A 27,017-nucleotide genomic window follows, 5' to 3' on the forward strand; every position below is an offset into this window, starting at 1 on the left:
ATATACATGTGGTTTAAAGAAATTATGGTATTATGATGCAAAATGCCGACTATTTATAAGCGGCAAATATTGTGTCGTTGTCCGGTTGCGGAAGATATTGTCCGAATCGAGGTTTGCTAAATTTGATCTTTACTTGTAACTCAGACATCACAATCCATTACACATTCATTCAAGCAAACTATCAGGGATCACTGACATTGATGGCGTCAATATAACGAGCAGGCAGACCATTTCAAACATAAATAAAACAAACCAGGATAAAAAAATATAAATATAGATAAATAAATGGAATATATCAAAGTGACAAAAGTGGAGAACGTGATCTTACACAAGAGAGGTGTCTCAGTTATTGGTACGTTGCATTTAACTACACATCATCTAATATTCTCCTCCAAGTACCTTCCGAGAGAGTTTTGGCTTGCTTACCCATTAATTAATGGCGTATTCATGAATAAGGGGAGCCCTTTACTTCATTCAGAGATGAAATCATTACAAGATAACAATATCGTACAGAAATGGTATTCACGTAGAGATTTATGTTCTTTAATTAATATAAAGATTATCTCTAAAGATTACACGATAATATCTCTCGATTTCATTAATTTCGATGATGCTACGGCTGTTTTTGATTCATTATTAAGACTCAATTCATTAGATGATATAACACAATTGTACGCATTTATTTACTCACCTACGATCAGTGAAAGGGAGCATGATAATTGGGGGATATATTCCATATCAAGGGAATTTAAAAGACAAGGTTTGAACCTACATGATGAGGGACCTTGGAGAATATCCAATATCAACAAAGATTACAAATTTGCACCCACATACCCTGATAAGTTAATTGTGCCGATGACAATTTCAGATGCCATTTTGACTCATGCAGGGAATTATAGATCTCAAAATAGAATATCAATCCTAACATACTATTATAAGGGAACAGGAACCAGTTTAACCAGGTCTGCTCAACCAATGCCCGGAATCACAAAGCAAAGATCCATACAGGATGAACGGTTAATCTCGGAGATATTCAAATGTAGTAGCACTTCGGGCAAGAAAAATCTAATTGTGGATGCAAGACCAATGGCTAATGCAATCGGTCAAGTGGCTCTTGGTGGTGGTACTGAAAATATGGATAATTATAATTTTAATGGATCTACAAAGAGAATGTTCCTTGGCATTGATAACATTCACGTCATGTCTGATATAATGAACCAATTTATTGATAGTGTTCTAGTGGAAGGTGATTTAGATTTATCCATTGACACCGTACAATTGATGAAATCATCTAAATGGCTACAAGTAATCAAACTATTATTATCGTGTACCGATAAATTGACAAAATCAATGTTATTCAACAAATCGAATATCCTTATTCATTGCTCCGATGGATGGGATAGAACTGCTCAGGTATGTTCATTGATTGAAATTTGTCTAGATCCATACTTTAGAACCATGGAAGGTTTTATGGTATTAATTGAAAAGGATTGGGTTTCTATGGGTCATAAATTTTTAGAAAGATGTGGTCATTTGAGTTCTGAAAAGATCTTCCATGATAATACTATTGGAATAATAGAAAAGAGGAAATTGAAACAAAGGTCAAAGTATCTATATAATGACATTGACGATCTAGAAACTAATGATACTTCCACTACGATTGATGATTTTAACATTTTAAATTCAGATTTTTTGAAGAATACCTTTAATGTTGGAATTTCTAAGAATAACAATAAGAATTTAAAGTTTGTCTCTCCCGTTTTCCAACAATTTTTGGATTGTGTATACCAGCTATTATTGCAAAATCCTACCCGGTTTGAATTCAATGAACGGTTCCTACGAAGACTTGTTTATCATTTGTATGCATGTCAATATGGAACATTTCTTTGTAATAATGAAAAGGAAAGAAACGATTATCATATCAAGGAAAAGACACGACCTGTTTGGGATTATTTTTTATCACGTCGGATGGAATTTACAAATCCTATTTATAAGAAGGAGAACGAGGAAGATGAGTGCATTGAAGATTGGATCTTACCTGACTTGCAAAAGATCAAATGGTGGTGGCAGTTGTATGGTAGAAGTGATGAAGAGATGAATGAATCCATGAATCAAGACTTGAATAAATCCACTACAGCGACTACTTTCTTACAAGATGATACAATAACGGTAAAGGATTCAGTTAAAAACATTGGATTAAAGATACAATCATTTGGAATCGATTTATTCAGTAAGAAATGAAAAAAAAATTATATGAGGGACGGGAGAACAATAATTATAGAATGTTAATTGATACTAATTAGTTGATTAATTAATTAATGTATAGAGTAATTTGATAATATTAGTGCTTATTTATTTGGGCTTTGTTCAAACGGATTGCTTTTTCTTTAAAGTTAACTGAACGATACCATCCTTCCATTGTACTCCACTCCATTGTGAAACTAAGATAGATAATCGCCTAACAGCTTCGATAGTTTCAAAATCGCAACCAATGTTCAACGCACCTTTCAAATGACCTCTCAACTGTGGATTAACGTCTTGCGGTACCAAAGAAGCTATGACAACCAAACTTGTCTCCTGTGCAGTCAATGCTCCAGTGAAGGACAACAGGGGTCCATACACATGAACCAACGTATAATACCAAAGATCAGGGTATGATGAATTAAGATTATTTACCACTCTAGTGGAGACTTTATTATAAATGGAATTCCAATGTCTCAGTCCTCGTTGAATAATCAAACTTCTATCCTCATAGGAATTTATAGATTCTCTCATCGTTGCAGGACATGGTTCTTCCCTTCCCATGGCAGCTTCCCATGGGTCAATCATCGGCGTCCTCGGTAATAAGACAGTCGGCGTCACCTCTTTTAGATTACTTAGCCCATTAATGGCTTTTGGTAATCCAGCTAGGGGTCCCGATTTTAATAAAGTGTCTCTGAACTTCTCAGTTAAAGTCTTTTGTAATGCTGTAGGGTTGGAATATATTTCATTTATTAATTTGGATCTTTGTTCTTGCTCATTGTTGGTATATATTAGATCCATAGTCTTATGAGCCAAAGTAACTCTATATTTCTGAGCATTCTGGTTACTTAGAGCTAGTGCATAATGATACAATTTTGGGATTTCTTGTGGTTCGTTACAGACACTAAACGATGCAGCTGCGACTAAGTACCATATATCTTTTAATTTCGGGTGGAACTGGTACAATTGCAAAAGTCTTTGCGCATTTAATATACTGTTCATCGTCTACAATGTAGCTCTGGGTTCCTCTAGTTAGCAATAGTGGTAGTATCCTGGAAAAATATGTTTTCTTATTGTAAATGAACGATGACTGATTCTTGGAAATTTTCAAATGACGATTTCCATAGGGCAAAATTGTAAACAACACGAACATGTGAATGTTCAAGAAGATGAAGAGACTATATAAACAGAAACAAGAACAAGAGATCCTCACTCACATTCGTTATGACGAAGGCACAAAAGATACGGTACATCCGTCTAAATCAAGTGTTCAATAAAGCCTTAAATCAATCCATCTCCAACTTAAGTAAATGGGATAAGATAAGTTCATGCTTCCCGGAATATGCAAGCCACCAAGAAGGTGCTACCAATCTAATGAATTGTCAAACACAAGTTATTGAGTTTTGGAAAGAACTTTGTAAAAGAGAGTTTGAAGAAATTGTTAAAGAACGAAATGTCAAAGCAAAACTGGATGAACTGGATGATTTGATCTTGGAATCTCAGGAAAGATTAAATGAATTAAACCATGAGAAGGGGAAGAACGAAGTCAATGTGAATGATGAACTGAATATAAATATAGATGATCTCACTCCTGAACAGCTTATAAATTGTAATTTGTTCAGTCAAAGGAAACAAGCTACCAAGGATTTGAATGAGCGACTGGCAAGGCTGAATGATATAAATAATAACTTAGCAAATGAGTTAACTGATCTCCAAAATTCAATTGGAAAAGAATATGATGAAATAAGGGTCCTCTATGATGAACATTTAGGGAAACCAGCCAATCAAACTCCTGATGCAACGTTAGTTCAAGGTTTAAATGATATGCTAGTGGAGCTACAAGAGAGCTAGAAAAAGGCCAAAAATATGAAATGCTTGAAGGATATTTACACAAATATATATAGATAGGATTAGACGAATTTTTTTTTACAGGAATCCTTAGTTTCTTTACCCTCCTCATCACTTTAATTTAATATATGCTCTATGAGCAATGGCAGTCTTATGAATTTGATCTCTTTTATCAAATGCGGAACTTTGTCCCTTCGATATAGCTATTAATTCTTCCCCCAATCTAACTGCAAAATCTTTGGAGACTCTTTGATTAGCACCTTCCGTTATCCATTTCCAAGCGATTCTATGTCTTTGTCTTTCATTCAAAGGCACAGGAATCATGGAAGCTTTGGCAACACCTGTCTTGAAAGTCTTAGTAATCATCAATGGTGACAGTTGGTCCAAATTGTCCTTTAATATCTTGATTGGATCTGATCGTGTCTGACAGTGGACCAAATATAGGGCTCTGGACAGGATTCTTTCCGCCTTTTCCCTCTTACCGTCCCTCATAATCATATTAGTGACATGTTTCAAAATCGGGTCAAACTTAGCTGGAATTGGAACGTCTTTTAAAGTTTCCCATTGAAGGATTTGTTCCTCTGTGGGTTTGAAAGTAGCCTGCTTTTGTTGTTCGTGAGCAAAATTGACTCTTGGTTGGCCTGGAGAAGCCAATGATGTCTCTGGGTCGAACCCCTGTTGTTGGAATTGTTCTTTCAAATCGTGAATTGCCGTGAGCCATTCATCTACTTGTTCATCTGTTAGAGGTTCCGACGAGGGTTGTTGTGGTATTATAGTGCCTTGAAACCTTATTAGACAAGGGGAGGCAGATTTTGTGAGCGTTACTGCTGGTAAGGGAAGACGAGACAAGGCTCGTTTAGTGAGAGATGTTCTTGCTATGTTGAGCATAGTTTATGTGTAAAATATTGGGATGTAGTTTTCTCTATTATAAATGGCTCTATATGTTCGTATGTAGTGTACCGGTTATATATTTTAATTCAGTTGGCAAAATGTCGCTCGGGTTCGTTATCGGTGAAAAATTTGAAACAGAAATAACTTCTTTCTCCAAAAGACAAACAAGAACAGGAGGAAGACGATACAAACCTCCTGCTAAAGTCTGGAAGGACTCTCACAGGATGGTTCTTGGGAACATCCTGGAGGGGAGGGAGGGGGTATACACCACTGTTGAATTTCTAATGTGTTTCGTTAAGAACACGAATATGGTAACTGGGTGATCATCCGTAAGATCCTCAACATTATCAAGATGTTAACGGCAGGCCTCATTATCATGGTTCCAGTAACTACGTCAATACCAAATGTTATCCTGTGGGTTTCAAGTTGAAGGATACAAATAATCCAGTTCAAAATACCATAGGATAAAATAGGACACCCAAATTTTTCCAATTAAATTTTTTTTGTTGCTAATTCGATTAATCGTCTAAATCTATAACACCGTTCCAGAGGTCATGACTCTCGGTGATAGCAGAACACTCTAAATTCCTGTACGACTTGATTAGGGAACACTAATCGAGCTTAATGGTAACTGGAACATAGACGTGTATGCTCGGAACTTTAGAAAACATTAATGGAATCTGCTGATCATTGAATTGGGAAATTAGCATTCTTAATTCTAATTATCGTCATCACTGCTACTTCGGTTATCTTCCACTTTACCCCGTTTTGTAGAAGCTGGTCGCCAGCTTAAGAGGACGAGATTATAATCTGCTGGTTACGTGCGTCGTAAAAACGGTTGAGTAAGTGATGGTAGTCTGAGTTAAAAATGGTAGCTATGGGCAAAATACTGGTGTCCCAAATTTTGGCATTAGAACAGCGAACTTCACAGGTGCGGTTTGCAAAGGTACGAACAACAGACTCGATGAGATGTAACTTGTGTTGGTAAGATTCTGGAGGCACATTAGGGGCATTGACTCTTTCGTAGAGCAACTTGAGACGTCGAACGTGGAATGTGTTGATTCGACGATTGAGACGGTACGTTTATTTGTCCTGAGGTGATGGAACTTCGTGTACGTCTGGTTGTTGTACGCATCTTTGTGTATGAGAACTCGATCTCCCACCTTAATATCAACAGGGCGATGGTGCTTGTTAAAGTCGATAGATTGACGATCTTGGGCATCTGCCATGTTGGTTTGGATGGATATCATGATGTTCTGTAACGCTTGTAGGTGGTAATCAAGGTCCGATTGGAGTGTGCTGTCTGTGTGTTCCTCTTCGTTGTTGTTGTGGTGTTGGAGGATTCTGTTTGTAAAGCCTGGTAACCGTGGGTGGAAGCCGTAGTTAGCGAAAAATGGAGTGGTCTTAATGCTACCCTGGTACATGTTATTGTAAGCAAATGCGGCCACTGCACAGTACATTGGTAAGTCGTCGGCGTGGTCGTTAGTGTAACTAGCAATAATTTTTCGCATGGTGTCGTTGGTCCTCTCCGTTTGGCCATTGGACGCTGGGTTGTATGAGGTGGTGAATTTGAGTTGGATTCGAAGTCTTTGTCTGAGACGGTCCCATATTTTGCCTGTAAACAACTTATCACGGTCAGAAACTATTTCCTCCGGAATGCCATGGTTACAAATGATGTGGTTGATTAGTAGATCCGCGCATTCGCTTGCATCCAAAGTTTTCTTTGTTGGTATGAACTTTGCCATTTTGATGAGTCGGTCCGTTACCACGAATACCGAATCATAGTGATGTACTTTCTTCATACCGCTAACAAAATCGATGCCGATGGAGGCGAGGCAATAACCTGGAGTGTTTTTTATGTTGGCATTGAGGGCACGTCTTAGCGTATTCCGCCACGATGCTAACCATGTTGGGCCAGTAATAGTCATTGGAGGAGGTTTTGATAGGTACGAAAAGAACCGGGGTGACCAGCTAGTGAAGATGAAGTAGAGTTTGTCGAATGGTACTTGTTGTCAAACGGGATCTTAGCAGAATAGTATAGTAAACCGTTTTGTAATGTATAATGGTCGCGAGCTTTCTTTTTATCAAATGTGCATAGATAAGTGCCATTTGAGGTTGTATGCCAAGACTGTATATAATTTACCATCTTTTAACGTTCTTCCGACTACATGCCAGCTAATATCTTAAGCGTTGCAGCTCGCTTAAAGCAACTTCTTACGAGGGCTTTAGTGGATCTTTATTTTTTATTTACATATGCAATACCACTGTGTCTGTCCAAGCGTGTGATATGAAGCTATGAAATGGTCGTGGTAGGTGATCATTCCGGAAAGATACATCATTCCCATATAAAAAAGGAGCTTCCAAGATGTATTCGTCGAGGGAGATATCGTCGGTGAGCTATTTTCATCTATATCAACCAAGATAGATCACTGAGACGAAGGGCGAAGGGCGATCTTGCCGTACAACGCAACACACACACGGATTTGTAGATCCGTTCCGATTTCTCGTTATTCCCATGGCAGTCCTTACATGTACATTACATTATGGGAATGTGATGCGTATGTAACGTTACGTGGACTTGAGCGGTTAATTTTCGTTCTGGCAAATAACGCCGACGGAATAACGCCGGCGCTGTGTTGGCCGGGCTTTTCCCTGCTAAATTGGAGCTGGCTCAGCCGTTCGAAGGGGCAAGCGGTGACATCACCGCGCTGCGCTGAAGGGGGCCCCGGGAGTCTCGCCACAGAAAGGCCCGCAAGGCGGACGGTGACTGTGCATTCCCCGCTTACGTAACGCGCGTCCAAGAAGGGAAGGAAGGAGCCCGAAAAGTGCGGGCTTCGGTTTCCTCCTCTTTTTCTCTCCGACAATGCAGAACGATTTCGAATGCGAATTCGAATTCGGCGTTAAACTTGCTGTGTTGGTACCCATGCCACATTATATAAACATGCTTACTGGACGAACACTCGCTACACTCAGAACACCACCACAGCAACGCATCATGCTCTCGCAAAACAACAACCACAACAACAAACACAACGTCTACACGGCAACCCTCCAGAGACACACCGCTCTGGCGGAGAGGGTAAGGGCCAAACTGGCGGCCTGTGCCCACACGGGCCAACGTTCAGGCTACGACCTGAGACGAATGGTGGGCCACGCTAACATGCTCGACGATATCCTCGACGACATAGACAGAATGACCCTCTTACATAAGCAGCAGCAGCAGCAGCAGCAGCAGCAAAATAGCAACAGTGCTGATCTGTTGTACTCTGCCACGGCAAACTACTCATACGGGTCTGCTCCATCCCAGGAGGAGGACTCCATCCCACGATCCTTCAACCAGGAATCCGTGCAGGACTGCATTCAGCAGCAACACGAACCTTCTTCCATCTTCGAGCAGAAGTACGCCTTGCTGTTCCTAGACAACAACAAGGACAAGAACCAAGAAACCGTGTAACAAACAACTCACCCTGCATCGCATTACACCATTAATATTCACTACATACTCCATCATATAACATTACATTACATTAATACAAACTGACATTTCATTTCGACTCTTTATAGCTGGCCACGAAGCGCTGACAAATGGATTTGTATTACTCCGTTACCCGCAGTCCGCCACCCCTTATCTTAGAACGTTATATCCATATATATATATATACGCCATCTATCTTCTTTTGTTCTTGCCTCCCACCCTCAATCAATCAACCAACCAACCAAACAGCAATTCACAATGGTTAAAGCAGTAGCAGTACTAAGAGGAACAGTCGGCATTTCAGGCATAGTCACCTTCGAACAACCAACAGAGAAGGACGACACCATCATAACCTACGAAATCACAGGGAACGACCCAAACGCCCTCCGTGGGTTCCATATTCATGAATTCGGTGATGTCTCCAATGGCTGTGTCTCTGCAGGTCCTCATTTCAACCCATTCGCTCAGACTCATGGGGCCCCCACTGACAAGGTCAGACATGTAGGGGACATGGGTAATATTCCTACCGATGCTCAGGGGGTCGCTAAGGGAACCATCAAGGATTCTTTAATTAAATTGTTGGGCCCAACTTCCGTCATTGGAAGATCCGTCGTGGTTCATGCCGGGCAAGATGATTTGGGGAAAGGTGGGAATGAAGAATCTTTCAAGACGGGGAACGCAGGCGGGAGAGTCGCCTGTGGTGTCATTGGTGTTACTCATTGACTATCTAACGCAAAGACCCTCTCATCTTCGAGATTGTAAGGGTCCCACTGCCCAATATGCGATATGACGTTTTATGTAATAAATAAAATAAATATACATATTTTTTAAACGAAATTTTTCACTACAACAAAACTATTGCTAAACACAGACAAACAAACAAAATAAACAACCAAGGATGCAACCGCTACCGCCCATATACTCATTCCCACCCTTATACACAAGACAACCAAACTCCATTATAAGAAACCAACAACTCAACGCATGGATCGATCTAATCTTGCAGTACGCTAGAGAAAATAAATGTTGGACCATGGCCAAGACGGGAACATCCACCGCGGATCCCAAATTTAACATATTCCATAATGAATCCATACAAAGATCCGTTTCACCAATGTTTATCGACGAAATATGGGCTCTCATGATCAAACAATCCAAGGCTATTGTCAATAACGATAACAACAACAATTATTTCATACTGTGGCAAAACATCGACTCTTGGGCCTCTTTGATCCTTCAATGGTTCGAAGATTCCAATAAATTGAATCAAGTGGTCACCATTTATGAATTGTCCCAGGGGGATGAGACGATAAATTGGGAATTCCATCAAATGCCCGAACCTTTGCTCATATTGGCTTTGAAACCACTTTGTAAGAGGAATAGAGCCACTATGCTCAAGGATGAAGATGGCGCCCCCATCGCTATCAAAGTAATATAACATGTTTGTACTACTTCTTTATTTACAAGTTTATACAAAATACGTACGTATCATAACGAACTCGTCGACGAATATAACCGATTATTGATCACAGACCAATTCAAATTATCCAAACAATTCTTCACATACTCTCTCCTCTTCAATATCCCATAATCATTCAAATATGCAACGTCACCCAAATTAATACAAATCAACGGGATGGTCCAATCCTTAACGACATTCTTTTCTTTCAATTTACCCTTGCTGGAATCACGAATTACACTTTTCATATCTTCCCAATGAGTAAATTCAGCCAGAGTAACACTAGAATTCAAATCAAGCATTTGATTACGACCAAAATAATACGGTGTCCCATTATTATGACAAATCATGCTCTCCAATCGTTTATCCTCTCTTTCTACAAGAAATAACCATCCTTGACCCAAACAACCAGTCAAACTTTGTTCCAACATCTCTTCCTTAACAACATCCCAACTCTTCCCATCAAATGACTCCCTCACTTTCTCCAAGAATAACGATGAGGGACCCTCCGTTGTGGCCCCCGGGATAATATTCTCCATGAACAGATGGTTATTATGCAAACCTGATGCCAAATTAAATATGTGTGCCTGATGTCTATCTCTAGCCGTCTTCAACAGGATATGGAAGGGAAACATCGATTCCAATGCCGTCCCAGCCACAGCCAAGTTCAACCTATTAACCATCGACAATTGATATTGATTCCAGGCAATATCAAACCCCTTCCCACTAAGTATCCTCGGTATACCTTCTTTGGACAGACGACTCACATTCGTTAATTTAGGAACTGTATGCAAGGATCTAACCCCTCTAGCATATCGACATATCTTGATTCCTCCTCTCATCTTTGCGTATTTTGCTTCTCTCTGCCCTATTTACTTAGACGTGTAGTTGACTACTTAACGATACAATAAAACGCGATATAAAATTTCACTAATAATCAAGATCCATCGATAAACACACACACACACACACACACACAACACCAAAAATGCAGCGAATATTTAGCAGACTCCTCTCCACGAGAGCATTTAAAAGACGTCCCACGGGCACCCCCCGAATAATAGACATCTTACCTCAATCATCCCTCTCACGAAACACCATCATTCAACCGCACCATGACGTGAGCACAAGTTTCCTTAATGAACCCACTTTGATCATCGAGAGACAAATAGAAATGATGAATGTTTTTCTTGGGTACGAGCAAGCGAACAAGTATGTCGTCTTGGATGTCATGGGTAATAGACTCGGATACATGATGGAACGAGATCTTTCCATTTGGAAATCTATAATGAGACAATTTTATAAATTACATCGACCCTTCGTGGTGGATGTGTTTGATAATTGGAATAGGAAAGTGTTAACCATTAGAAGACCCTTCTCATGGATTAATTCTCATATAAAGGCTTTGTTGCCCAGTCCGGAGGCAGAGACAAGTATGGATGAAGACGAAGTATTGGTTGGTGAATCTGTACAAAATTGGCATCTCTGGAGGAGAAGGTATGAATTGTTTGAAAAATTAAATAATGCAAAGAGTAACGAATTGGATCAATTTGGTGAAATTGATGCACCATTCCTATCCTTTGATTTCCCCGTCTTGGATGCTAAGGGGAAAGTGTTAGCCAGTGTGGATAGAAATTGGGTTGGATTGGGACGTGAATTATTTACAGATACAGGTGTGTACATTGTCAGATTTGATTCCCAACAAAGTTTCCAAGGTGTTTACCCACCAGAAAGTATGAGCAAGGAAGTACTAAATTTTGATCAAAGAGCAGTCTTGCTGGCCAATGCAGTTTCCATCGATTTTGATTACTTCTCAAGACATTCCAGAACAAGCGGTGGACTAATTTCATTTGGTGGAGATTATGAATAATTTTAAGAAATTTATATAGCGTTAAATGTATAAATAAACCATAGATAGAAATCTAATTCCAGGATAACCCCAGTAACGAAAAATTTAATTTATCAGCTTCAGATGCATTGTTCATATACCATTGTACTCTGGCAATCAAATCTTTCTGTCCAATTAAATCTCCATTATCTACACTTTCATCCAATTTTCCAATAAAGATCGGACCATTTTCATTTCTACCATCCAATTCATAAACATCTTTACTCTCAGGATCGGCAACAAACGTGATAAAATGTAAATTTACATCATCGTTAGGGTCTGGAGCAGACGTTTGACCTGCTTCAAAATTATCAGAAAAGGTCTCGCTCACATTATAGATGAATTCATCCGTGGCATCCACATTCTTCTTATCATATGTTTGCAAAAACTTCGATAGCGTGGAATCATCCTCCAGCAAACTTTTGTTATTGGAAAGAGAGTGTAATATAGCATATAATCCACATGCATTCTTAATATTTTGCTTGAACCAAATGGTATTGTCTGCGCCCCCCTTTTGGACCCCACGATTGGGAGATTGAGGCTTGTGAGTCTCAAAGAACTCATTCAAGGGAAACAATAAGATAATTGCCTTTACTGGACGGGGCAAAAACTCTAAAAGATCTGCGTCTGTTAGTGAATATATGTCATGGAAAGCAAACCCTGATTGCAATCCCAGCTTGTGGGCAAACTCCGTGAACACTTCTGGATTGGACTCCAGGGGTACTACTGCTCTTGTCTTGTTGTCACTCATTTTTTAAAAGTCAAGTTACAAAGCTTTCTCTACCTTTCCTTGTATTTGTGCCCTGTTTAGCAATGTGCTGCTCTTCTCTTTTATGCCAATAAATTTCCACAGGAGAATTTCTTTAAAAGAGAGGGATAACTCCGACGTTGCGAAATCTGTCAAAACAGTTATACAATTTAGGCAGTATAGAACAACTATGGTTCATAACAAACCTAACTTGAGTAGAATATCCTCAATCAAGAACAATTCCATTACACTTTGGATTAAATAATGTACATATGATACAAAAGATAGTAGATTTATTGTATCTTTAGAGGTATATATTACATTATGTTATGCAGCCAGAACAAATATTGTTATGGAAAGCAGCTTTAGGACTGCATCATCCCAAATAATGGATGCTATTGAGTAATTGTACAACTTTGTAGTTGAGAGTTTTGAAAAAGACAAGAGGAACTATTGTAAACCATAAAAAATGATTGAAGCAGACAACTCTACTATTGCTCCATAAGATAAGAATGAAGAAAATCATCAAAAAAATATTCCTCGGACCACCAGACACCAGCTTTAGGCAAAAGGAGTGCGTATCGAATAGTTGCTAATGTTTATGTCTCTTAAGAGAAGAACAAGGAGAATAGAGAAAAGTTGTTAGATATATTCCTATATAATTCAATGGATTTTGTGTGTGTGAGTTATTTTACACAAGGACGTATATTATTCGAAATTTAACCTCAAAAGAAATTAATCGTCCTAACCATGAGGAAGCTTACATATACAGCAAACTGTTGGATCATGATCAAATGTTCTACAGTGCAGGCCAAACGCATATATTGGCAAAACCCAACAGCATGAATGCTAGCTTGCAAAAATTAAAAGAGCCTTTAAATTAGACATCTATGGTTTTCCTAAACAGCACTGATATAAGAGGAAACATATTGGTATTGAATACCTCTTTAATGTAAGTTTTGGTTGCAATATTATTGGTATACCGTTTACAGGGTTCTCCTCTTATTTTAGAATAAAGCTAGAGTTGATGTTACTTAGTATAAATTCTACGATTGAGGTTAAATCATGTGTTATGGCTTACTCGAAATATATTAGTTGAAATGAATGGATGCTTTTCTTACTCGTCAATTGTGTTATTCCCTGAAGTTTGCTCATTTATATGAAGATTATTTAGAGGTCTTAAATTTATCCCTTACTCAGTCACAGCTGGGAATTTATTTGTATCAAGTTGACGTTTCTCGTATTACCTCCCGATCGAACATGAACTCTTCTTTCTGTCTGATGGGCTATATACAAGTAATAATTGCAATTTTCGCTTCGATCATTTCTCGCGTTGTCGGACTTTTAAGCTGACACTGTCGACAATGGAAAACAACATCTGGGAATCAGACTTCGAGAGAGAAGAGTGGCCGATATTGAAGATGGGTACCTACGGTTGCTAATTAACTCTTAAGCTATATGGAGATATGTTTATGGTTGTAATTTCTTCAATTGATTAAAGGTTCTTAAGGTTTTAACTTCCTTTAAAACCGTATCTTTTCTTCAATGAGTTGAATGCTTTAACCATTTTCCGATTTGTCTTAAACCAAACTGAAGGGATATCTTCATTTGCAATAAAACCCAGACGACCTAGTAAATGGCTGTATCTTTTTAAATAATACAAGCCATTGCCAGATTTTGCCTCTCTAGTACATGTCCATGCAAAGCAAAATCATTAACATATATCTTTCTGCCTAAGAGTTTACAGACGAAGGTTCGTTTTAAAAAGTTGAAAATTTTGCATAACTCAAATTGGGTTTTCCATAATACAATATGTATATATATGTATATATAGTATACAGTAATATCAGTCATTTCTTGAAGACTGAGAAATAATTCGGTTCAGATCGTGGCAATAAGATCTGTTGTCACATAAGTGGTTTGAAAACTATTATGCCAAATTTAAGGTCTCTTATAGGTTTTCATAAATATTATTTGCGTATATTCTAAAGTCCGCTGTCTCAGGGACCACCAATTTTGTTGAATGAACCCAATTAACTCAAAGATAAGAATACCTCAGCTCAGCTTTACTTTGTAATAATTAAGAAAAAGCATGAATACTCATTAGTGCTTGAAAAAATGGCAGGTTCATTTTTTGCTTAACCTTATGAATTCAAATTTTTCACTTCACATTTTCAACCCCTTTCTATGTCGCGAGAACAATACAAGGAAACTGAAATACTTCTGTTGAGTTTAAATGACTGCAGGACCCTGAACACACCTCGACAAAACAACACATAGTTCATACACCACACTACCGAACCATGCCCTCTAAGGAGCAACAACTACTGCAGAAACAGCACCACCAGGAGAGAACACCAAAGAGTCCCACAAACTCTCATGGTCCCGCACTCAAGCCGGCATCCATACGCCATCAAATAGACTCCCGTATAGCATCAAGACAACATTCCTACACATCTCTATCAACCCTGACATTGACGAGTCCACATGGACGTCAGACACCGCAGGATTCCATTGAATCAGATGCCTCAGAATCGAGTTCCTTTGTGTACTCGGGAGTGGAGACATTGCATAATTTTAATACGATGGATGCTAACGATATAATTGGGGGGTCCAAAGTGGTTAATTCCAAACAAACAGGTTCCTTGAAACGAACTGCCTCTGATACACACTTAAAAAGGAATAATTTGTTCTCACATACTAGGAACAGGGCACAACAACAGCAAGAGCAGCAACAGGGGTCTTTAAAACAGGGGCAAAAACATTTTATCAAGTTAGATAGGGCCAATGATAGAGATACACAGGACTTGGCAGAGTACACAGATGAGAACCAATACGATTCCAATCACAAGATTTTTTCATTTTCTTTGCCCTTTGGGAATACTAATACACTACCTAATGCACCATTAACGTTGTTGAAAAATATGATCCCCTTGGGGGCTTCCAATCCAAAGAAGGAAATTAAAGAGAAATTAAAGAAGAATGGATCCATTTCCTCGTTGGAAGAGTTGGAATTGTATCAAAATGAAAACGGTATTGATAATTCCAGATCTAGAGCCATCAAGGAAACTTTTTCACTAGATGGTATTAAGGATTCCATCAAGTTGATGACCTTGGATGAGACTAAGGCGAAAACAGAGGATGGCTATTCCCTTGCAAGATTGAACTCCATATGGACCGAGTTGGAAGGTGATGTCGTCATATTAGGTGGATATAGAGGTTCCATCCTGAGAGACGCTAAGACCCATAAGAGAATTTGGATCCCCATTAAGGCAGGTTTTAACATGATAAATTATGATTTAACCATTGGACCCAACGACGAAGATGAGGCTCACGTAACCGATACAATTGTCCCCGATGGAATGCTTACACACGTTGGACCAGTTGACGTTGCAAAGAGATTGATCAAACGATTAAGAGCCAACCCCAATGTTAATGTGGAAGAATTCGGCTATGACTGGAGAATATCACTAGATATTGTGGCAGAACAATTGAAGGAAAAAGTACAAAAATTGTATGATGCACAACCCGTGAAGAAAGGTGTCTATTTAATTGCCCATTCCATGGGTGGTCTAGTTGCACATAAGGTTTTGCAAGACTATACTTCTTTAGTTAGAGGTGTCATATATGTGGCAGCACCAAGTGAGTGTTCCAATATTCTAGGTCCTATTAGATTTGGTGATGAAGTACTATGGAATAAGGCAATGTTGAGCAAAGAAGCAAATTTCTTTATGAGAAGTAGTTTTTATTTCTTGCCTCTGGATGGTAGGTGTTTTGTTGATGCCAAATCATTAAAACGATATGATCTTGACTTCTTTGATCCTAAAGTTTGGATTCATTTGGGGCTTTCACCCTTGGTAAGTGAAAAGAGATTGAAGTTGATTGAGGCAAGGAAGAAAAATGTTATTGTCAACCAAACAGAAAAATCAGGGAATTTAATACTGGCTACTATAAATGATACTACTAGATTTGTTCTTGGGAATGTACCCATCGTGAGTAAGCTTACAGGTACTCAAGAATTTAATCCACCTACTGAAGTTATTGATGAGGATGAATTTAAGACATCATACCCTGAATGCGTGGATTATTTAACAAGAACTTTACAAAGAACGAAAAAATTCTTGGAAAGTTTAGAATATGATCCTACGAAGGATTATCCACCATTAACTATGGTATATGGTAATAAAGTACCTACGGTACGTGGTTGTAAAGTTAGGGGACTTGATGATATTAAACATGCACACTATGGTGATTTCTATTATGGACCAGGTGATGGTGTTGTACATTATAAATGGTTATTACCTGAACAAAGAGGGTTCCCTGTAGTGAGTAAAATTGTAAGTGATATGGGTCATGTTAGTTTAATGACTGATCATAAATCTATGGCGAAGGCATTCATTGATTTAGTAGATGCTGAAAAGCAAAGAGAGGCGAGAAAGAATAGATGATTTAATTTTTACGATAAATTTATTTAAGACTGTTTTATTACATACATATGTGAATCTTATATACGTTCCAACAATAATTAATGATGACATGAATAGTAGTTACTCGTCAGAATAATCATCTGCTACATCAAAATTCACTTTTAACCACAGACTACATGAATTACATTGAGCCAGAACTTGGAAACCTTCACCATCGGGCCTTTCTTGTCCATATTCTTCCAGAGTATCCTCCGTAAAATCGAACCCCTTATGTGTCTTACAACGAGGACATGCCATGTGATAACTTAAATGATCTTCATCAAATTCAAAATTGTCTAGTGAGTAAGCGTCTAATCCATCACCATTATTAGTGTACCCTAATTTCTTGAAAGTTTCTAATAGTTCCATATCGTATTTCGTCCTTGATTCCGGTTTTGATAGGATTCTGTATGCTTCTTGAATTTGATTCACTGTGACATGTGATATTGTTGGAGGTGGGGAGTCAGCTGAGGATGATGATTTATCTGGATGTATATTAAGCAATCGTTCCTTGTATGCTCTTTTAATGTCCTGTTGGGATGCATCTGACGGTACACTTAGAATGTCATAATGGTTAAGTCTATTATTCGTTGTTGTTGCAGTCATTTCTTGTCGGACTGTTTAAACTAGGTAGCAAGAGTGCTTATTAACGTTAATTTCACTGAAAAATTATCGCATCGCATCTGTCAAAAAAAAAACAAAAACAAACATTGTTAGAAAGACATAAATATATAAAAGTAAATCACGTATAACTATGGAGCATCTGTGCATTCCCAATCAGTAGGTTCATAAGCATCAGGATGATCGATCAGTTGCATTTGCTCTGTGGTCAATTGGAAATTGTAAGCTTCCAAATTCTCTTCCAGTCTCTTAACTGTCTTGGTCTTGGGCAATGGCAAATATCCATGTTGTAAAGACCATCTAATCAACACCTGCACCGTGGACCTCCCCACTTCCTTACTGACCCGTACAAGGTCCGCATCATGCAACTTGTACCCATGAGTCAAGGGAGCAAACGCCTCGACAACCAGCCCTACCGACTTACAATAATCAGCCAATTCGGATCTCATAACCCAGGGCGAGATCTCTATCTGATTCACGACGGGTTTAATGGTCAACCGTTCCCATTGCAATAATTCCTCCACATGTTGCCTCCCATAATTGGAGACGCCAATGTTCTTCACCAACCCAGACTCCACAGCCTCCTGCATGGCTCTCCATGTCTCTAACCTTTTCGTGCGGCCTTCAAGTGGGGAATGAATCAGTAACATGTCGATGTATTGCAAACCGTGAACTTTGGCAAGACACTCTTTGATGGCGGTTTGTGCTTGATGGTACCCGTTTTGTGAGTTCCATAATTTTGTAGTGTAAAAGACATCAGATCTCTTGTTTTGTTGTGGATCTTCTTGGATCCATTGTAGGATTCCTTCTCCGACTTGATGCTCGTTCCCGTAGAGGACAGCTGTGTCGAAATGTCTATAACCTGCCTTTAGAGCTTCGTAAACTATTTTGGCAGTGATTGATTGTGGGATATCGTATGTTCCTAGGGCAATTGAAGGAATTTGATTCCCATTGTTAAAAGTGTAATATTTGGGTACGCTAGTCATATTAAGAGGGAAGATTATGAGAATGATGATGATGATACATACATATTATATATACTATATAAAAAAATGTGCTATAGTGAGTGAAAAGAATATTTAAAGGGGAGAGAGATGGTTTGGTCGTTTTATTTCAAAGTTTTAGGTTTCGCCGAGGGGCCTGAACCACCGAAGAAATTCAAAGTTTCTAAATGTTTCCTTACAAATTCGTAAACTGTGAATGTCACGGCTTGACCAGGTGCAACTCTCATGACTCTTGGAGTAATACCTTTGTAAAGAGCTCTAAAACCTTCTTCCTTGATTAATTGAGTACCAATAATGTAAATTTTCTTCCATGCGGAGTTTGATGAAATGGATTTATCCTTTTGTAATCTTGTCTTAATGGTATCCAAGGGTGCATTTGAAAATGGACCAATGGCACCTGATATCAACCCAATACAAGAAGTTTCCCATGAAGGTAAAGATTCTCTATTATGATATTTTTGCAAATAATCTTTCAAATAGGAGTATACGGTGAAATTGGCACCTTGATTAGTAGCTTGTCTTGCAGCGGTCAATGACACACCTCTATAAAGGGCGCCTGCACCTTCTTCCTTAACGATTGTGTATGCTGCATGAATTGCATTTGCATATTTTGGTTTAGTTACAGTGGCAGCGGTTCCGGCAGCACTGACACCAGCTGGTTGTGGAATCAAATCATTTAAATGTTGAGCTTGTAACCGTATCTTGACAACCTCCATTGGATTAACGACCAACACAGCTTCAGTAATACCAGCGCCGACCCCAGCCAAGAAAGTGTTCCCCGTAGTAATAGTTCTTGTCTCCTTATCAGTCAAGGCATTTCTATAGAATTCATAAGAGGAGAATCTAATAGCCATTTTGGGGATGATCCCGATGACGACTGCTCCCAAACCTTTATAAAGTGCCAAGAACCCCTCATGAGAGTAGATGTTTCTCCCCGTGGTGATGAACCCATGAGGTCTCATACCCTCTGTTCTCTTGGCGATCTGCATTCTCACTTTGATGGTGTCCAGCGGGTGACAACATAGTGCTTCGAATAGGCCTGCGGTACCACCAGCTACCAAGTTTATGAGAGGGCTAGATTTCTTGTCATTTGGATTCTTTTGCGGCATTGCTTGCTTGGTTGAGAGTATAGATATTTAGTTATTGTAAATGGATGAGTGAACGAGACGATGATGAGAGACGGAAGTGCAGATGAAGTGTTGTTTATATAGTCGGATCAGAGAGGGATAAGCGTGACAAAGCGATGATTGGGTCTCGAAGAGTTGCAATGTATGTATCTATCAAGTAAACGCTTAATATACGGTGAGGTAAGAAACCCGGCATAGAGGCATCTTGGCAGATGTTGATTGTTCATTCGGTGTTTCGGTAACGAAGTGACTAAGAGGTTTGTTTTATTTTGTGACGCTGAAAGCAGAGCAAAGCAAAGCAAAAACGCTCTTCGCTCATTCGGCGGACGTTCGGAACGTCGACAGCCGCTTGTCCGACCTGCGGACAAGCTCCCCTAAAGCGCCGTGGGCCGCGATGTCTCGCGATATTTCATATCAGTTGACGGTGTTATACGTACATACGACTATACATCTCGATTAGGCTTCCACCATCTCTCTCAATCTTCTGATGGTGGATCTCACAGTGGCGGCGGCGGCAGTGGACACGGTGTAAGCACCGCCGGCAACACACTTCTTACAGGAGCCACAGGTCCAAATACCAGCAGCGCCTCTCTTCACGGCCTTCTTACCACAGAAGGAGCAATCGTATCTGGCGTGTTGTTGCACTTCCAACTTCTTGACCTGTCTTCTTAGCGAGGAACCGTAACGCACACCGTACTTACCAGTAATACCGACCTTCTTAGTTCTCTTAGCCATGGTTGGTTGTGTCTGTATATGCTATGATAATGTAATGTTAGCGTGAAATATTTTTCACGATGCATTTGTCAGAAGCAGAAAAAAAATCTAATGAAATAGGCCGGGTAACCATGTCCTAACTTTACGGGCGATAAAATAAGAAGAGCATTGATAGCTGTAGCGACATTCTAACCCGGGTAACCGCTCTTCCACAGTAGAAACAAAGACAAACCAAAATATATCGGGGAGACTGTTGTCCCCTAACGTCCCAAAATTGGAGTCATCCATCCGTATACTAAGTATATAGCCGCCTAGACCCACGTAGGCGGCTCCTTCTTTGCTGTGATTGGTCCGAACGCCACAGTCGTATGCACAATGCACAGCCGCTTTTCCCGAAACGGTGCGTTCTGCAGGCACGTGCGCAGGCAAGGACCCGCGAGTCACCCAATCAAGATTCACAATACAAACTTTAAACGTCAATGCGGAAACTCACCCTCATGAGGAGATAATGACACAAGCGCAAATTCTTTCTCCAATATCGGTTCTATTAATATCTGCCAGACAAGGGATCCTTCCTTTTCAAATACCAAGCTCACGTTGGGCAATGACACTTGGTTTTTAATTGCTATTGATCTGCGCTCAGTCACTCACTTATAAATTCTTTTCATTGCATTTCACCCAACAACAAGTGGAGTGGATGTCCAACAGTTATTACTTGCTCCCCCCCCTTCAGCTTATATAAATGAGCCCCAATTCAACTTGAGGTTCGTCCCCTTCCTTCTTGCCTGTTTATGTACATATATCTCTTGGGTAACAATACCAGCAACACTCATGGCACTAGCATACAACTTTCAACCTTCCGAAGAATCCTTGGCCTCCACCGTCTCAAATGGCCCAATAACAGTCTCTTATCCACCACCTCAGGCATTGCACGTCGCGAACTTTTCAGAAGCTGATGTGCCCGTAGACAGCGACGACGACGACGACATACTTTCTCTATCTTCATCGTTGAACTCACAACGGTATAGAGACTTCCTCATCCATACACAACCAATACATCTATTCAATTGGAAATCGGGCACTGACAATAATATCGTCCCCATCCTGGAACAAGAGGCCAATAATTTGTTACAACAAGAAACAGACGCTGAAAACACAACAAACAATAACAATAAATCAAGATCCGGTTCTTTAAATTCCATCTTTTCTGACCTGCTGGATTTCGAATTCGAAGAACCTTTCTACGAGAACAACAACACGAAGGAGCAGGACGACCCTACTCTTAACCTCAAATACGATACCTACAACAATTACATCTTCCCCGAGGAGGAACTCTTGCAATACTATAATTACAAACATATCCCCAGTTGGAATGACTGCTATCAGAATGCATCCTTGGATGCGAATAAATGGGAATTTTGTCCCTTCGTGGAAAACACCCAGGAATTCGAATTCTTGAAACAACTACATATGAAATTAGCAAGGTATACCACGAAACCCACAACCAATTATCTTTATTGCAATCCAGATCCAAATAAATGTCAATTGCAACTCTCCTTGGAACAGGAATATTTCGATAAAGTTAGGTTCCAGGAGATATCGTTCAAGTTCAGCAAGACTTACCATTAATACACCCCCTCTGACACCATGCTATGTATCGCTCACCCATTATTGTTCTTTATATAACAATATACTCTAATAAATATATTAATTAATACAATAATTTCACTTCGGACACTTTTCCTTCCAGACCGTCCGAAACCAATTCAGGAAAAAAAGGCGAAAGAAAATATATCAACCTGCTAATACGTACTTGCAAGAACAGTACGGACGATTCACCAAGCACAATACCCCCCCTCCAAATTAATAATGAGCTCCAGTGAAGACGAAGATGACAAATTTCTATACGGTTCCGATACAGAAGAGGCACCATCCTCAAATAAGAGAAGTCTAGATACAATTGACGAGCAAACCAAACGAAGAAAAGTAGACACACCGCAACAGCCCACAGCGACCATAGAATCAGACGAATATGATTCGGAATCAGACGATGAATCCGACGTAGAATTTATTCTTTCAACGGGGCCGGATATTCATAGGTTGGATTCAAATAGCACCCTCGTGGCATCAAGTACGACACCCGTCAGTACCATACAACCCGTTGTTAATGCAATTAGTGTGGCTACGGATGAACTCGCAAAAGATGATGAGACTCAAACGCCCATGACAAAGGAAACAACAACGGCAACTAATGGTTACTCTATAAATAATGATGAAACTGCCACGTTGACCTCCGATTCATTGAAGAATAATAATACAATGTTGGGGTCCATCGATTTGGATAAAGATGGATTGTTTGAAGGTGAATCCATAACAAATATCGACCCAGAAGTGTTAAGAGAGAAACCTTGGAGACAACCGGGAGCTAATTTATCTGATTATTTTAATTATGGGTTCAATGAATACACATGGACGGAATATCTAAATAGGCAAGAAAAATTGAGAGCTGATTATAACCCAAGAAGGATATTGATGGGGTTGATGACATTGCAACAGCAAGGTAGATTGGACCCTCAACCTAAACAAAATCAAACAAACCAGAATATACCAAGCATGGCTTCTCCAATGCCAAACACAAATCAACCCCAAATGAATATGAATATGAATTATCAAAGCATACCGAATAATATGATGAACAACCAAAATAAACCCAATAATGCAGCTCCTCCAATGCTACCTGCAGGTTTCCCACCTGCCCCATTTGGTATGTTTGGAGGATTCGGGTTTCCACCACCACCATTCATGGCACAGCAACCAAATCTAAATCCAAACCAAAATTCAAATCCAAATCCAAACCAAAGTCCAAACTCAATACCAATGTTGCCAAACAAGAAATAGGTAAGCATCATGTCTTGTACTCCATATCATTTAATATATATGAATATATAAAAAAGTATTAGTTAAATATTTTAAATTATTCATTAATTGTCCAGGTTTCTACGCGATAAAAAGAAAACCTACTTAGTTTTGCACCTCGATACATATATATATCCTAGCACCAATTTCAAAAATCAATGTTATTTATTTTCATGGTTTCAGTAAATTTCTTCACCCAAGGTTGATGAAAAGAATTCAAATCAATAACTCTATTGATTTTTTGATACCATTCATCTCTCACTTCCTTAGAACCTTCAACATCAAAAGTTATCACTTCGTCATTATCGAATACCAATTGGAAACATTCACCCATTAATACAAAGTTGGACATGATTCTTTTCTCATTGTTTACACTCACATCGTTAAGCATATCTTCTTGTCCAACTATCTTGCTCACTTTCAAAAGATTAATGGAAATCTTGGGTTCATTGCTAATTTCATGATATCCAATCAATTCATTCCCGTTCAATTTGAAATACCTCTTTTGAATCATCCCATTCAAATCACCACCGTCTTGGAATAAGAAGCCTTCCATGTGAATATCTTGTTGGGCTTTATAATTATCAAGAATAGTATGAGCATACTTCAAACTCTTGGGAAATCTTTCCAGCTCAGACTCTCTTTTCAAATAACAGAATGATATTTCAATATTAGCCACTTTGAAAGGTGATCTTCTTGGTAATTCGTACATACCCTTCATAACACTTGTCTTGCTAGCATTGGTTGCACTCGGTATTCTAGCCCATTTATTTGTCAAGTCAAATTGGTTCGAATTTTCAATAAATTGATATTGGTTCAAAAAATTGTCGTCTATTGTAAATGAGGTCCTACCAAAGGATCCATCTTCCGCAAAAAGATACTCCCAATTATCAATTTTGGAAGGTCTTTGAATGAATCTTGTTTGAGTAACATATTTTACTTTCCCAAATGGAAACATCTTTGCAATGGGAACTCTCTCCTTAATTTCCACTAATTCATTCTCAGGCTTAATATAACGGCATTTCAAAATAATCTCAATCTTTTGCAAAAATCCATCATCTGACTCTGCTTTGATGGGCACTTCAAATTCTTTGTCAATCTTCAAAACACCTCCGGATGGAAATTTCTCCCATTCCGTCCTAGTGACATTTTTACCATTATCAAATTCAATGCAATATGTCGCTTTATGATGGCTAATTGCTTGAAGTTTTAAATCAGCTATTTGCTTCACTTTGATATACAAAACACCTCGATCCATGTTAGTAACTTTCTTGTCTGAAGATTTTTCAGCAACGTTTGCAAATGCTACTTTCTTGATAGGAACATTTTGAACAGGTGCTTCTTGTACACTCAAAAGTGATTCTTCTTTTTTGGCTTCTTCTTCCTTCTTGACCTTTTTCGGTAACACTTTGAATGGGCTGCTAATGTGCGAATCTCTTTTTGCTGGTGCATTCAAATTTGGAGTTGACACTTTCGGTTCAAGATTCTCAATCAGTAAACTGGTAATAACTGATTCGGTATCGCTTATACTAGGCTCATAACCATGAATACTTTGCGCATTGTTAATTGAAACATGTTTATTTGGGGTTCTTAAAATACCTAAACCCAGTTCCATCGTTTCATTGTTTTCAGAATGTAAATCTGGCTCGTCATTATTGCGTTCTAACAAATCTTCAATAATGTCCCTCGACATTGATTTATTTATGTCCAAATCCATGAGATGTCCATTTTCATAAATTTCGTCATCCCAGACTTTAAACTTAATATAATCTCGTTCAATGTTACTGTTGTTTATATCATTTGACACCAAGTTTTCTTGAAGCTCACTATCAAAAAAATTTAAAAAGTTCCCAAATTCTCCAACATTTGATAAGTCAATGGCATCATTATTAGTATCTTCTTTGTAACTTTCCGATTTCAAATCTCTGGAATGAATTACATTATCTTGAATCTTTTTCGATTTAATCGTATTTCGCCTCATAGGATCCAAAATGACTCTTGGTCTTGTATGCAATTTGGGTTTAAATTTGAATTTACTCATGCTTGGCATAGAGAGGGTTTGTAGACTTATGCTAGCCACTGTAGTTGGATTTGTAAGTTCTGAGTCATGTGAAAAGTTGGATGCGTAACTAATTGTGGGAGAAGATGTAGATACTATGGAGCTTGTTATAGATTCTTGGTTATGCCATATATTCAAATATGATCTTGGTTGTTGCATCCTTGCCGCATTTTCCCTATGGTTATAAGGGAATGGTGGTAAGGATGAGTCACCTGAAGTATCTGGATCTGCAAAAGGATCCTCTTGAAACATACTTTCCATTTTTGGTAATTCTGGTAACTTGGGAGTAACCATTGGTGTGACGATGGGTTGAAGATCAATTGTTTGGGTTACATCTTCAGGCTGTGCTTGCTCTTTTTTCTTGCAATCATTTTCTTCAAGTAATGGATTGCCTTGTTGATTACATTTTTTTTCTTCATAATATGCCTGTTCAAGTAGCTCCTCTTCATTTTCATTAGAAGTAGATTCGATACTTACTGTATGGACCAAATCATTTGTAAATTCAGGTCCACTATTATATTCAACATCGTCAACACTCGTATCTTGGGAATATGTCGATGCCGGAATCAATTGTAACACATTATCCTCATGTAGTTTGAAAGCTGAACTGAAGTTCTTTGGTTCCGTATCCATTGGGAATCTGGACAAATTGCTTGATATGTCAAGATCGTCAACCATGGCCGATAAAGATGGTGATACGCTTGGATTTGGTGACGTTGGAGCTGGTTCATTAAATGTAGTGTTCAAAATAGTCTGATTTAATTTGTTTCTCATAAGGACACCATCATTTTCAAATGATTTCTCTATAGATTCAAGAAGATGGAGATGCTGTGGTTCTTCAAAACTTCCAGAAGATGCGTCTCTTTCTGTTTCATACCTTATGGTCTTTAATAAATTTTCGTTACTTGTGTCATTCTCAGTATCGTTATCCTCTTGCTCAGAATGAGAAAATGAAGCCTCCACCTTCAATTGTTCTGTAAACTTGTTAATGGATATAATATTTGTTATAGGTATTTTGGAAGGAGAATGGCGAACTTGTGGAGAAGTTTGCGTCAATTCGAGGGGGGAATCATCGTTTTCCATATCTTCAGCCAAGGGATTTATTTTAACCGTGTACATTTTATCAGTGGAAGCGGAGTAGGATAACAACGGCTTGGTGCCCTTCAAACTAAATACCACATCTTTAGAAGGCGAGACGTTAGAGTCTGGATATGGGCTTTCCAATTCATATGCGTCGTTAACCATTTCTTTGAATTTACCTGGACTTCTTAAACTGGTAAATGATTTTACTGTGGGTTGTTTTTGCAATTTTACAGGAGAACCAAGCTCGACTTTTTCAGAATTGTCCAAAGATGCATTCGCACATTCAATTTCCTCTAAACTTTCCTCGAATAGTATACTAAGAGTCTCCTCAGGTGTAGAGCTTGAATGTTTATTATATTCCTTTGTTACCTGCATTTCGTGATCAATTTCTTTCAGCAGTGCATTGACTGTGATGTCTGCGTCCAATTCCTCAGTCATTTCAAAATAAGCTAACCCGGATTATTGAGCTATAGTGGT

At 38.9% G+C, this 27,017-nt stretch overlaps 18 protein-coding genes across 18 annotated transcripts; 8 read left to right on the forward strand and 10 right to left on the reverse strand.

Annotated features, from left to right (window-relative positions):
* Positions 1 to 285: 285 nt before the first annotated feature.
* YMR1 (phosphatidylinositol-3-phosphatase YMR1) lies at positions 286 to 2,241 on the forward strand (the record flags this gene model as incomplete). Its single annotated transcript, XM_003677656.1, has 1 exon — positions 286 to 2,241. The coding sequence occupies one exon, from the start codon at positions 286 to 288 to the stop codon at positions 2,239 to 2,241; it is 1,956 nt and encodes a 651-aa protein (XP_003677704.1).
* Positions 2,242 to 2,367: 126 nt separating this feature from the next.
* On the reverse strand, positions 2,368 to 3,243 carry PXP2 (Pxp2p; the record flags this gene model as incomplete). Its single annotated transcript, XM_003677657.1, has 1 exon — positions 2,368 to 3,243. One exon carries the CDS (start codon positions 3,241 to 3,243, stop codon positions 2,368 to 2,370), a length of 876 nt encoding a protein of 291 aa, XP_003677705.1.
* A 222-nt stretch (positions 3,244 to 3,465) lies between these two features.
* NNF1 (MIND complex subunit NNF1) lies at positions 3,466 to 4,092 on the forward strand (the record flags this gene model as incomplete). Its single annotated transcript, XM_003677658.1, has 1 exon — positions 3,466 to 4,092. One exon carries the CDS (start codon positions 3,466 to 3,468, stop codon positions 4,090 to 4,092), a length of 627 nt encoding a protein of 208 aa, XP_003677706.1.
* A 108-nt stretch (positions 4,093 to 4,200) lies between these two features.
* On the reverse strand, positions 4,201 to 4,977 carry RSM7 (mitochondrial 37S ribosomal protein uS7m; the record flags this gene model as incomplete). Its single annotated transcript, XM_003677659.1, has 1 exon — positions 4,201 to 4,977. One exon carries the CDS (start codon positions 4,975 to 4,977, stop codon positions 4,201 to 4,203), a length of 777 nt encoding a protein of 258 aa, XP_003677707.1.
* Positions 4,978 to 5,855: 878 nt separating this feature from the next.
* Positions 5,856 to 6,908, reverse strand: NCAS0H00470 (uncharacterized protein; the record flags this gene model as incomplete). Its single annotated transcript, XM_003677660.1, has 1 exon — positions 5,856 to 6,908. The coding sequence occupies one exon, from the start codon at positions 6,906 to 6,908 to the stop codon at positions 5,856 to 5,858; it is 1,053 nt and encodes a 350-aa protein (XP_003677708.1).
* Positions 6,909 to 8,713: 1,805 nt separating this feature from the next.
* Positions 8,714 to 9,178, forward strand: SOD1 (superoxide dismutase SOD1; the record flags this gene model as incomplete). The annotated part of the gene is made up of 1 exon (XM_003677661.1): positions 8,714 to 9,178. The coding sequence occupies one exon, from the start codon at positions 8,714 to 8,716 to the stop codon at positions 9,176 to 9,178; it is 465 nt and encodes a 154-aa protein (XP_003677709.1).
* A 175-nt stretch (positions 9,179 to 9,353) lies between these two features.
* Positions 9,354 to 9,893, forward strand: VPS25 (ESCRT-II subunit protein VPS25; the record flags this gene model as incomplete). Its single annotated transcript, XM_003677662.1, has 1 exon — positions 9,354 to 9,893. One exon carries the CDS (start codon positions 9,354 to 9,356, stop codon positions 9,891 to 9,893), a length of 540 nt encoding a protein of 179 aa, XP_003677710.1.
* Positions 9,894 to 9,943: 50 nt separating this feature from the next.
* RSM26 (mitochondrial 37S ribosomal protein mS42) lies at positions 9,944 to 10,756 on the reverse strand (the record flags this gene model as incomplete). Its single annotated transcript, XM_003677663.1, has 1 exon — positions 9,944 to 10,756. One exon carries the CDS (start codon positions 10,754 to 10,756, stop codon positions 9,944 to 9,946), a length of 813 nt encoding a protein of 270 aa, XP_003677711.1.
* Positions 10,757 to 10,902: 146 nt separating this feature from the next.
* On the forward strand, positions 10,903 to 11,784 carry AIM25 (Aim25p; the record flags this gene model as incomplete). The annotated part of the gene is made up of 1 exon (XM_003677664.1): positions 10,903 to 11,784. One exon carries the CDS (start codon positions 10,903 to 10,905, stop codon positions 11,782 to 11,784), a length of 882 nt encoding a protein of 293 aa, XP_003677712.1.
* A 52-nt stretch (positions 11,785 to 11,836) lies between these two features.
* YUH1 (ubiquitin-specific protease YUH1) lies at positions 11,837 to 12,553 on the reverse strand (the record flags this gene model as incomplete). The annotated part of the gene is made up of 1 exon (XM_003677665.1): positions 11,837 to 12,553. One exon carries the CDS (start codon positions 12,551 to 12,553, stop codon positions 11,837 to 11,839), a length of 717 nt encoding a protein of 238 aa, XP_003677713.1.
* A 2,300-nt stretch (positions 12,554 to 14,853) lies between these two features.
* On the forward strand, positions 14,854 to 16,998 carry NCAS0H00540 (uncharacterized protein; the record flags this gene model as incomplete). Its single annotated transcript, XM_003677666.1, has 1 exon — positions 14,854 to 16,998. One exon carries the CDS (start codon positions 14,854 to 14,856, stop codon positions 16,996 to 16,998), a length of 2,145 nt encoding a protein of 714 aa, XP_003677714.1.
* A 99-nt stretch (positions 16,999 to 17,097) lies between these two features.
* Positions 17,098 to 17,622, reverse strand: JJJ3 (Jjj3p; the record flags this gene model as incomplete). Its single annotated transcript, XM_003677667.1, has 1 exon — positions 17,098 to 17,622. The coding sequence occupies one exon, from the start codon at positions 17,620 to 17,622 to the stop codon at positions 17,098 to 17,100; it is 525 nt and encodes a 174-aa protein (XP_003677715.1).
* Positions 17,623 to 17,768: 146 nt separating this feature from the next.
* Positions 17,769 to 18,623, reverse strand: NCAS0H00560 (aldo-keto reductase superfamily protein; the record flags this gene model as incomplete). The annotated part of the gene is made up of 1 exon (XM_003677668.1): positions 17,769 to 18,623. The coding sequence occupies one exon, from the start codon at positions 18,621 to 18,623 to the stop codon at positions 17,769 to 17,771; it is 855 nt and encodes a 284-aa protein (XP_003677716.1).
* Positions 18,624 to 18,745: 122 nt separating this feature from the next.
* SFC1 (Sfc1p) lies at positions 18,746 to 19,750 on the reverse strand (the record flags this gene model as incomplete). The annotated part of the gene is made up of 1 exon (XM_003677669.1): positions 18,746 to 19,750. One exon carries the CDS (start codon positions 19,748 to 19,750, stop codon positions 18,746 to 18,748), a length of 1,005 nt encoding a protein of 334 aa, XP_003677717.1.
* Positions 19,751 to 20,224: 474 nt separating this feature from the next.
* Positions 20,225 to 20,503, reverse strand: RPL43B (60S ribosomal protein eL43; the record flags this gene model as incomplete). Its single annotated transcript, XM_003677670.1, has 1 exon — positions 20,225 to 20,503. One exon carries the CDS (start codon positions 20,501 to 20,503, stop codon positions 20,225 to 20,227), a length of 279 nt encoding a protein of 92 aa, XP_003677718.1.
* An 810-nt stretch (positions 20,504 to 21,313) lies between these two features.
* Positions 21,314 to 22,111, forward strand: IME1 (transcription factor IME1; the record flags this gene model as incomplete). Its single annotated transcript, XM_003677671.1, has 1 exon — positions 21,314 to 22,111. The coding sequence occupies one exon, from the start codon at positions 21,314 to 21,316 to the stop codon at positions 22,109 to 22,111; it is 798 nt and encodes a 265-aa protein (XP_003677719.1).
* Positions 22,112 to 22,351: 240 nt separating this feature from the next.
* FIP1 (cleavage polyadenylation factor subunit FIP1) lies at positions 22,352 to 23,380 on the forward strand (the record flags this gene model as incomplete). The annotated part of the gene is made up of 1 exon (XM_003677672.1): positions 22,352 to 23,380. The coding sequence occupies one exon, from the start codon at positions 22,352 to 22,354 to the stop codon at positions 23,378 to 23,380; it is 1,029 nt and encodes a 342-aa protein (XP_003677720.1).
* Positions 23,381 to 23,546: 166 nt separating this feature from the next.
* BUD4 (Bud4p) lies at positions 23,547 to 26,978 on the reverse strand (the record flags this gene model as incomplete). Its single annotated transcript, XM_003677673.1, has 1 exon — positions 23,547 to 26,978. The coding sequence occupies one exon, from the start codon at positions 26,976 to 26,978 to the stop codon at positions 23,547 to 23,549; it is 3,432 nt and encodes a 1,143-aa protein (XP_003677721.1).
* Between the last annotated feature and the right edge of the window lie 39 nt (positions 26,979 to 27,017).

This window comes from Naumovozyma castellii, chromosome 8, assembly GCF_000237345.1.
Source record: "Naumovozyma castellii chromosome 8, complete genome".
Taxonomy (NCBI): domain Eukaryota; kingdom Fungi; phylum Ascomycota; class Saccharomycetes; order Saccharomycetales; family Saccharomycetaceae; genus Naumovozyma; species Naumovozyma castellii.